The sequence below is a fragment of the Limulus polyphemus genome, unplaced genomic scaffold (assembly GCF_000517525.1).
Source record: "Limulus polyphemus unplaced genomic scaffold, Limulus_polyphemus-2.1.2 Scaffold1247, whole genome shotgun sequence".
In the NCBI taxonomy this organism is placed as follows: domain Eukaryota; kingdom Metazoa; phylum Arthropoda; class Merostomata; order Xiphosura; family Limulidae; genus Limulus; species Limulus polyphemus.
In genome coordinates this window covers 128,248-139,960 of record NW_013666857.1, presented here as the reverse complement: position 1 = coordinate 139,960, position 11,713 = coordinate 128,248, and the positions used below count along the sequence as shown (strand labels likewise).

Here is an 11,713-nt window from a genome sequence, read left to right as displayed (position 1 = left end):
ATATATTATTTCATCTATCAGCTTGTACACATACATATATTATTTCATCTATCAGCTTGTACACATACATATATTATTTCATCTATCAGCTTGTACACATACATATATCATTTCATCCACCAGCCTGTACATGTAGATATATTATTTCATCCATCAGCCTGTACATATATATATATATCAACATTAATTTGATATCATTTTATTCCAACAGCTTTAGTTCAGAACATTAGCTGAGTTGATCTCAATCCATTAGAGTATATCTCCATTGTTTTTTTAACAGTCAGCGTTGTTTACACTAACATTGTATGTGTCTTAAAACCAGGAAGCATTACATTTATAGAATACTAAAATATAGAAGATTCTCGCACTTGCTACGTTAGGTTTGGAAATAACATATTGTTATTGTTAAAATAGTATCAGTTGTTATTGTTAAAATAGTATAGTATTATTAACAAAAAGCCTATAGGGTTATTGTTGAAATAGCTTATAATGCCATTGTTAAAATAGCTTATAATGACATTGTTAAAATAGCTAAAAACAATACTGATAAGATAGCTTAGTAAAACTTATACAAATATAATAGTACTATCTGTTGTCTGTCCATGTAACTACTTCGTATGGTGTAGATGGATCTTCAACAAAATTGGTATGGAGGTTCATTGGGTTTATGCGGAAATACATGCAAACTTGGGGTTTCGCATTTTGTGTTTTGCAGGTTTTTTTGGGGCGTTTTTTACAATTACATATGAGGGAAGCAGCTTTTCATGTCCTAAGATAATATTTCATTAATCATGAATTTACATAACTTCCGTCCAGGGGACGAGTACTCCAGCAAGTCTATATAAATATAATAATGCTTTCTATTGTATATCCATGTAACTACTTCGCAGGGTATGGATGGATCTTCACCAAAATGTATACGTAGGTTCATTAGGTCCATACGTACAAATTTTCAGTTTTGCATTTTGCGATTTTTTATGAGCGTTTTTACCACTATCTCGCTCCCTGAAGATCGAACTTTACCAAATTTGTTATGGAGATTCATTGGTTCCATAGGAATACATACAATTTTTGAGATTTTCATTTTGCAGTTTTTATGACATTTTTGCGGTTTGTACAATTACATACAAGGGAAGCAACTTTTCATGTCTTAAGATAACCTTTCATCAATCATGAATTTACATAAGTTCCGTCCAGGGGACGGGTACTCCAGCTAGTTGTAAAATAACGTGACTTCACTTTAGCAGTTGTATCAAAATATAGTATCTTCATTAACTAACTATGTGATCTGAACATTTTATAAGTGGTTATATTTGTAGGTTACTTTTCATAGCATTCGAACGTATGTAATAGTGGTATAAACTATGTAATGGTGGTATAAACTATGTAATGGTGGTATAAACTAGGTAATGGTGGTATAAACTATGTAATGGTGGTATAAACTATGTAATGGTGGTATAAACTATGTAATAGTGGTATAAACTATGTAATGGTGGTATAAACTATGTAATGGTGGTATAAACGTGTTTCTGTTCCACTAGTTCGGAGTGTCGATATCGATAATAAACAACTGTAAATATTCAGAGGGATTTTCTACTATGGTATGGTTTATAAAAACAAAAACTTTTTATCAGGATGTCGATATATGATCTCCATTCCAATCTTAACAGGACTCTAACAGTGTTACGTTTTCATTTAGTGGCATTTACAGCATATACGTTTCTACGGAAGAAGAGAATCGCAAGATGATCGGAACGTATGAAAACTCGGGCAGTTTTGGGGAGCTTGCTCTCATGTACAACATGCCAAGAGCTGCCACAATAGAGGCGATAACCCCAGGATCTCTCTGGGCAATGGTAAGACCGCCATTTTGAAAAATAGATACATTCTACTAATAGCAACTAACTTTCATAATATTTATCGGAAATTGTTCTCGTGCACAACATGCCAAAAGTTGCCACGACAGAGACGATAGGCTTAGGATCTCTCTGGGCAATGGTAAAACCGCCATCTTTAAAAATAGATACATTCTACTAATAGCAGCTAACTTTCATAATATTTATCGGAAATTGTTCTCGTGCACAACACGCCAAAAGCTGCCACGACAAAGACGATAGGCTTAGGATCTCTCTGAGCCATGGGAAGGTCGTCATCTTTAAAATATGTATATTCCTCTGTTAACAGTTAATTTTCATAATACTTATCATTTCTTACATTGAAGTTTAAAGTTCACGCATCCAAACTAATTTATGTATCGTGTTCAAAAGATAAATTACATAAATCTATTTTGTTCTGGTAATTGTTACGTTTAGTTTTAATGGTATATCTTCTCATAAGTTGAATGAGCACGACCCTGTGGTCTGCGTGCTGGACTGTAGAGCTGATATTCCGCGGTTCGCGTCCTGTTACCGCAAAATAAAATCAAGATCCACGCTTTGGGACATTGGATGCGTTAAAAGAGTGACATTAAAATCCCACTATTCTGTCTCAGAACAGTAGCCCAAGAGTCAGCGATCAGAATTAGGGACGGTTTGGTTTGTTTGGGAGTTCGCACAAAGCTACACGAGGGCTATCTGCGCAAGCCGTCCCTAATTTAACAGTAAAAAACTAGAGGGAAGGCAGCTAGTCGTCGCCACCCACCGCCAACTCTTGAGCTACTCTTTTACCAATGACTAATGGGATTGACCGTCACTTTATGGCACCCCCACGGCTGAAAGAGTGAGTATGTTTGGTGAGATGGGGACTCGAATCCGCGATTGCGAGTTGAGCGCCCTAACCACCTGGCCATGCCAGGCATTAGGGACTGTTAGCGTAGATGAACGTTGTGTAACTCTGCATTAAATCCAATAAACAAACAAAAGTGCGACAAACTTACTGCAAATAACATATAGGCTAGGCAATGCTTGATGAGATGTGTATATTATAAACTCTACTTTATACTTGTCTTCATTCAGATATGTTATAACAGGAATATCTATCAAAGCTACTGCGTATCTAAATGTCATAAGAAGTGTGTAACTACAGAAGATAAAAAAAAGGCTTGAAGTCTTAATTTGCCTGATATTTTATTTTTTTAAGAATTTAAACTCTTGGATATTTTTAAGACTTAATCTGTCTAATATTTTGCTGTTTTTTTTAAGATTTGCTCTGTTTGATATATTATTGTTTTTAAGACTTACTATGCCTAATCTTGCGCTGCAAGACTTAATCTACATGACATTTTGTCATTGATTAAAACATTTCGATAATTGGCTTTCTCTATCCTATTAATAAATACATTGTCATCAAAGTTTCTAAAACACCACATAAAGGTATGATATATTTTTAAAGGTAGCTTGAGATCTGTCAGGCAAGAAAAAAGGTTTGAGCCAAAACACCTTCCAAAAGCACCATCAAAACAGCGTGTTAGTTCACAACTATAAACAGATGTGTATATGTATATGTAATCCTACCGTCTGTGATGCACTATTATCGCGTTGCAATATTCATAAATAAATAGAAACAATGCGTCTTAGAAAACATAATCAGCTTTTCCACATTTTATTAAAACGATGACTACTTGTAGTGTGATAGGAAGTTGGCAGTAATGCGGGTTAGCGTGCTGTGTGTTTTATAATGTATGACAGTAATGAAGTTTGCACTGACACGGTTGATATGCTGTGTGTTTTATAATGTATGACAGTAATGAAGTTAGTACTGGCACGGTTGGTGTGTTGTGTGTTTTATAATGTATGACAGTAATGAAGTTAGTACTGACACGGTTGATGTGCTGTGTGTTTTATAATGTATGACAGTAATGAAGTTAGTACTGACACGGTTGGTGTGTTGTGTGTTTTATAATGTATAATACTTAGTAATGAAGTTTGTACTGACACGGTTAATTTAAGTTAGTTGTATATAATAAACTAAAAACGCTCGTGGGTCGTATATAAATACACTTGTGGTAGCTGTAAAGCTACCTAAATTGGTAAAACTACACGTCACTACAAATACGTGCACACGGGAATTTCAGCAATAAGTTTGTTCACATTAATAACATACTTCCTTTTAAATAATTATCTATTCTTTATTCCGCTATTCATAGGTTTACTATAATACTGTCTTTTACATTTACACACATAATTTCAGAAGCAATTTTACATAACCGAGCGTTGTATTTATAAATATCAGAATAATTAAAACCGTTGATTCATGTGTCTTATGCGAAACGAGATCAAGTCAGAAACTCATAGAACTTCTGATGACAGATATGTACTTATATATGTACGTCACGGGTAACCAGTCAACTATAATATAGATAATTATTTGGTTAAAACTAAACTGCAGGTGTAGTATTTAGTCATACTCATGTAGTAAACCAATATTTCAGGAAAAAAACATGGAAGGATAAAGGACGTGAAAATTTCATTTTTCTGAAAACAGACCTAAAGAAAACTTAAGCGTATTTTCTTAAATGTAGATGATACCTTTATGAAATATCTGTACACGTTTATTGAGAATTAAAAGTTAATATTTATATTACATGATTAATGCATTACATTTTTCTTTTCCCTGTTTGAACGTATTGAATAAACATATTTCTTTACATGGGGACACTCAGAGCCGACAAGTGTTCAGAAAGATAGTCCTGAAGAGTGCCTTCAAAAAGAGAAAGGAATACGAAACACTCCTTGAAAAGGTGCCAATGCTAGAGTCCTTAGAGGTAGGTTTGACCTATCACACAGAAAAACTTTATCTTACCAACAACTACACTCTTTTACTGTTGACTGTTGTAAACATTTTCAGAACACAAGGTAACAGATGTCTCCTTCGACTATTATAAAGTTTCTCCGATCAACAATGCCTACGCTCTCATTCAGCTTTTATATGCTTCTCCTCATTCACAAGTAACATCCCCTACCACAAAATCATAGCATTTCAGTAATATGTCCCCCGGTGAGTCCACATTAGGTTTATGGACTGACAACCCTAAAAGAGGTGTAAAGAGTGAAGATAGCTCATTGTGTGGCTTTGCTCTAAAAAGAACAATAACAAGATTTCGCTCATTCAAAAGTAATTTATCACAATTAACTATCATAAATGTGTTTGATCAACAAGACAGTAGTTTCACCATGAACAGTCAAAGTTTTTCCTCCACAGGTAATCTTACTCCCAATAAATAGTCATCAACTTTAACACAATCACAAATTACCTCACTCACCGTCAACTGTCATAAACACTTTTTCATTAACAACTAATTTCTCTCTATCCTACAAATGTCATAAATTTTTTTTCATCTACGAGTACATTCTCTCACTATTAATAGTCTTAATCTTTTATCTAATATGCAAGTAATCTTACTCATCATCATCTCCCTTAAATGTCATTTGATCCCAAATAACCTCAGACACCATTATCTGTCATAACACATCACGCAATCAACAGTTAACTAACCCATCTCACCATATACACGAAGAGCCTTTCTTTAACTTTCAAGTGACATCATTCACCACAAACAATCACAAACTTTTCAAATCCACTAAACAGTCGTTGCCTTTTTCATATCCGCAAATAATTTACTTCACAACCAACTATCGTATCATCTGCCAAATCAACAGGTAAGACATCCTTCCAGAAATTACTTAAACTATTCTCTAATACACAGGTAGTCTTTTACCACTAATCAAAAATTGTTCTCTGATCTTATCTAAAAGTAACATTAGCAGTCATTTTTGAACAGTTATAGATTTTTCTCTCATCTACAAACAACATCCCTCACCTTTAACAGTCATAAGCTTTCTACATCTAAGGATAGATTTTCTCATTAACTGTCATAAACATTACTTCATCCGTAGGTACGTCTTTCACCACAAAATATTGTGGTCTTTCTTTCACCATAAATATTTGTAGCATTTTTTCACCATTAAAACTTGTGGTCTTTCTTTCATCATAAACAATTGCAGTATATTTTTCACCACCAATAGTTGTAGCCTTTCTTTCATTATGAATAGTTGTCGTTTTTCTTTTGACGTAAATAGTTGTAGTTTTTTTTTCATGATAAATAGTTGTAGCCTTTCTTTTATCGTAAATAGTTGTAACCTTTCTTTTGTCATAATTAGCTGTAGTTTTCTTTCACAATAAATAGTTGTAGCATTTCTTTCACAATAAATAGTTGTAGCATTTCTTTCACAATAAATAGTTGTAGCATTTCTTTCACCATAAATAGTTGTAGCATTTTTTTCACCATAAATAGTTGCAGGCTTTTTTCATCATTAATACTTGTGGTTTTTCTTTCATCATAGATAATTGCAGTCTATTTTCCACCATCAATAGTTGCAGCCTTTCTCTCCTCATAAATATTTGTAGTCTTTTTTTTTGCCATAAATAGCTGTCAAATTTTTTCACCATAAATAGTTGAAACCTTTCTTTCACTATAAATAGTTGTAGTGTTTCTTTCACTATAAATAATTATAGTTTTTCTTTCACCATTAATAGCTATAGCCTTTCATTCACAATAAATATTTGTAGTCTTTTCTTTAGTATAAATAGCTGTAATTTTCTTTCACAATAAATAGTTTAGCCTATCTTTCATGATAAATAGTAGTAGTCTTCCTTTTGCCAGAAGTAGCTGTAGTTTCTTTCACAATGAATAGTTGTAGCCTTTATCTCACCGTCAATAGTTTTAGTCTTTTTTGCACATTAAATATTTGTAGCCTTTTCTTCACCATTAATAGTTGTAGCCTTTTTTTCACCATTAATACTTATAGTTTTTCCTTCATCATAAATAGTTGCATACTATTTATTACCATAAATAGTTATAGTCTTCCTTTCAACCACAAATAACATTTTGTACGATCGAGCTACATAAACATTTTGTTTTCATCAAAGAGTAACATCTTTCAGCATTAACAGTCATCGCCTTCTTATCCACTAGTAACCTACTTCACAATCAGCTATCATAACCTCTGTCCGATCAAGTAAATACAAGCCAGGTAATTCATTGCTAAATTTGCTAATATTAGATACTATAGGTCTGATTGGAACATCATTTTTGTGAACCTTCGGTAAATCGTATAAAATGCTAGACCATTATTATACAGGCGTGATTTTGTTGTAAACCTGGTTGTTGATAGATAACTCCTTCTCTCTTGAAAATACATTTCTGTAACTTGTGTTCTCTCTTAACTGTAAAGTCCCTCATTAGTTTCTGAATTTACTCTGATGGTTCAAAATATTTAACACTTTTCTAACATAATCACCTTTATTCGGTAGGACAGCACCATTAACTTTAACAGGTTTTAAAATATCTATATTTTTGTAAGTTTGTTAATGCTTCTTTTTCACATTCAGGAATATTATAGGGCTTAGGTTTTCCATTGCACTCCTGGAACAACTTCAAGACATTTCGAGATATCATTCTACAAATATCATAAAATTGTGAATTGTTTCAGGATATTGAAAAATCTTCTAATTTTCTAAGAAATAGTTTCATGGGAGAAAAAAGCATTCCACAAAATAAACTTTTTATTTCACTGTGTAGTGGCCACAAAATCCCTGTTTCTCCCTCCAGAAAAAAAAAATATATTTTGTGATATTATTTTCACACATGGAACTTCTTATGATAAATTACAAGATTTCTCAGTTTTGTCAAAAAATTCAACTGTTTCTGGTATTTCTACAATGATATCTAGTATTGACTTGGATTGTTACCGAGAGTATGATGTAAAAACCTAAATCCCCAAAAATTATTTTATAAAGGTGAAAGAGAAGCATTAATAAACTTAATAAACTTACGAAAACTACAGTTATTCTAAAACCTGGCAAAGGTAATGGTATTATCGTACTGAATAAAAGTATATTAGAAAGGCTTTAAATACTTAGAACGACGAGAGTTTCGAGTATACTTCATTTGTTAATGATTGAAAATTTTATGATACAGTTTTTGAAGTGGCTTTAATACAACATCTTTATATTCTAACATCTTACTTAATAAAGAAATCAAAGTGACATGTGAACAAAGTTTACAAAACTGAATGGACGATTAACCGCTTGATTACGTTTGATTCAATGTTGTTCCGCTTAACAAATGAGCGTTAGAAACCTGTCCGAACAAATTCAAATCTCTTATTTACCAAAAATATGTTAGTAATACATTCACAGTATTTAAGAAGGGAATTAAAATTATTTCAGTCAACATCATGAATGTATTAAATTCAAAACTACCCTTTTTAGACACTAAGATTAGAAACAAAAGTAAATGATTTGAAATTGATTTTTATCACAAAAAATATTTTACCAGTTGTATTCTAATTTGGAAAGCTTTATTCCAGATAACTCTAAAAATAACTTATTTTTCATTCTAATCCACAGGGCTTTTTTAGTTGCGCAGTACTGTTATATATTACAAATGTGAACTAATGAAATTCACAATGTGTTACTGAAGAGCGACTTTTCGTTCAAAGTTGTAAACGGTGTACAGCTAGAAAAACGAAACCGCCAGTGCTGTCGTTCATAACTTAACATGTTATTCGCTGACCTATCACACCTAGCCAGACACACTACTAGCTTAAAAAGAAGAGCAAGAAATGTTTTGAGAATATATTATCCACAGGTCGACTTGAAAGCTATTTTCAAACCACAACTAAGAATTCAATTCTGTTTAGCTTTAAGGACAGAAGTACTGCCCAAAATCGATCATATGTTATCTATATGTAGAATTAATTTAGGTTGAATAGTTTGAAACATGCACTAAAACACAAAACTACAGCTCAAGAAAAAAAGTCATCTGTCTAAGTACGAGCTCAGGTATGTAGAACGCCAGTAAACAACCAACACTTTAAGACAATGGATTGTAGTTCGAATGAGGAAAGACTTCGGATCAACTAGTCCTTATACATTAAACTACTTCAACCAAGTCTAAACATAAATCAGTATATCACAGCCTTCCTTTCATCGTCAAGTGGCCTCTCTCACCACAATAGTCATGGCTTTTCTTTCATCAAGTAGTCTCTCTCACCACATCCAGACATGGATTTTCTTTTGTCATCAAATGGCCTCTCTCAGTACATCCAGCCATGACTTTTCTTTCATCCTCAAGTAGCTTCTCTCACCACAAGCAGCCATAACTTTTCTCGCATCCTCAAGTGGTCTCTCTCACCACAATAGTCATGGCTTTTCTTTCATCAAGTAGTCTCTCTCACCACATCCAGACATGGCTTTTGTTTCATCCAGAGATAACATCTTTCATCACCATGGACTTTCTTTTATTCTTTTATCCTCAAATAGCATTTCTTATGACAAGCAGCTACGACTTTTTTCTCGTCCTCAAGTGGCGCCTCTCTCACCATAATCAGCCACAGCTTTTCTTTCTACTTGAAGTAGCATTTTTCACCACCACGGACTTTCTTTCATCCTCAAGTAGTCTATCTCACCACAAGTAGCCATGTCCTTTATCCCATCCTCAGTACCCTCTTCAAATCACAAAAAGCCATGGCATTTCTCTCATCTTCAAGTATCCATGGTCTTTCTCTCATCCTTGAATAGTCTCTCTCACCATAAATAGTCATATTGTTTCTCTAATCCATAAATAACCCCTCTCAGCAAGAAGAATCAGATAGATTTTTTTACTAACTGTAATAATCCTTATTCACAACTTCGTTTTTCATTATAAACAGTTTTAGTCTTTCTCACATCCACAAAGAAACTCACTCATAAACAAGTGTTAGAAACCTTCATTCACAAGTTACTCTACAAATATTGTCATTTTCTCATCTACAAATGATCTCACTCAACACCAATTGTCATATACTTTTGTCATAAACAGGTAAACTTTCTCACCATGAAGTATCATAGCCTCTAAATCTTCCAGAAAAAACTCCAATCCGCAAGACGTTTTTTCTCATTCACAAGTAATCTCTCTCTCGTTCTCCACTTCAAAAGTTATAAATATTCACTCGCAACTAACATTTCTCCCAAACAGCTGCCATGATGTTTTTCTTATTCACGAGTAATCTCTTGTACTGTCACCTGTTATAACATTTTATTGATTCTAAAATAACATCCCTTATCTTTACCACCTTCTAAGCTAAAGCCGTCTATTTACATTTGACCTCTCACACCATCATACTTTCCAGAGAACCCCCCTCCGTGGCTCTACTCTGTACTTGTAGATTAATAAGGAAATGTTTTCTACAATAGATGTTGTTAACTTCTGAAGTGTCTAAAATGATTATAGTATTGTATTAAGTTGAATCTGTTATGTTGTAGGAATTTTGTACATAAAAGTCACATACTACTAAACAAGAAGAGATTAACATATACAATTCATCGCAATGCTTTAATACATCTTAATTTGAAGCAAACTCCCCACGCTCTAAAATACCTACCCAACTCCTTTGTACTTTTGATTACGATATTTCTTGTAGTCTTGTTTTGTAAATAAAATACGATCCATTCTCTCTAATTAACCCTTATGAAGTTCTAAACCTCACATGAAGTCCATTAAAATAGATTCTCAAAAATCCAGCTAATGAGCAGCTTCCCGTTTAGGATTTGTGATTGAATGAAAGTGTGTAGGAAGAAGGAAGCATTGATCATTTATAAAACAAAAAACATAGTAAATTGAGTCATTACGAACGGAAAAATCTTCCTTCAATTTTCGGGGATTGGCTTTATGAATTCATCCATGGAGAAGGAAAAATCTGATTTCCTTCGTATAAAAATTTATTGAAAACTAGTTTTTTTACTGAAATATTTCAATTAGTTCAAAAAATATAAAATATTTAAACAGTGAAATTTTATGTTTAAGAAGTTGGTAAGTATTCATATTTTAGTTTTATTATACAATTGGCGTTTAGAAAAAAAACAACAACTTAAATTTAACTGTGTGTGTGCGTGTACATGATTAAATTGAATCTATATCAAATGTTTTAATTAAATAACATGTAAGAAATACTTAATGTTACCAAGGGGTTGGAATATACATAGTTTACTGAATAGATTTATAGGTTAAGGTTAATTTTCTTATTAGACTTGTATTAATAACCCAGTTTTTTCAGCCATATGAAAGAATGAATCTCTGTGATGCTTTGATGCCAAAAACATACCAAGATGGAGAACTTATTATCAGACAAGTAAGTACAATACCCTACCATTTTGAACAAATATCTTGTAGATTATGTAGCATGTTTTAAGAGTTTATTGTTAAATATGTAAATAGAATACACCGTGAAATTTATAAGAAAACGTTTGTTTAGAATACGTACAAGCTTTAAGGTTACTTTCAAATATTTAGGCATGTGAGACACCCAAGGTGCTCTGAGTAACAGTTTAAGGCTGTAGATTTATTTACTGACATGTGTGGAATGAAGTCAAAAATTTTTTTTTTAAAATTCTATTAAAAAGTTGTAAAATCTGAGAAAATAAAAATATCACCAAAATACAGAACTTTTCACATGTGTTTATCTGACATCAGAAACATCATAATGAAATTGTTTATCAGGCCACACTAGGTATATCATGATGACGTTGTTGATCAGGTATCACCAGTAATATCATGATGACGTTGTTCACCAAAGTATCTCCAGGAACATCATAATGGAGTTGATGATAAGGTATCACCAGGAACCCCATGATAGTGCGTTCATAAGCTATCGCTATAAATATTATGATAGCGCTGTTGAATAGCTTTTTACCGAGAACATCGTGGTGATGTTGTTGAATAGCTTTTTACCGA

The 11,713-nt window shown here is 32.9% G+C and overlaps 1 protein-coding gene across 2 annotated transcripts in view; it reads left to right on the top strand.

The window, feature by feature from the left end:
• The window catches only part of LOC106462779 (cAMP-dependent protein kinase type II regulatory subunit-like), a 103,420-nt gene that overhangs the window by 70,175 nt on the left and 21,532 nt on the right, over window positions 1–11,713 (top strand). For both annotated transcript variants that reach the window (XM_022390116.1, XM_022390117.1), the window contains exons 7-9: window positions 1,700–1,856; window positions 4,601–4,702; window positions 11,037–11,111. In XM_022390116.1, the coding sequence (XP_022245824.1) occupies window positions 1,700–1,856; window positions 4,601–4,702; window positions 11,037–11,111 (334 nt within the window). The remainder of the gene's footprint in view (window positions 1–1,699; window positions 1,857–4,600; window positions 4,703–11,036; window positions 11,112–11,713) is intronic.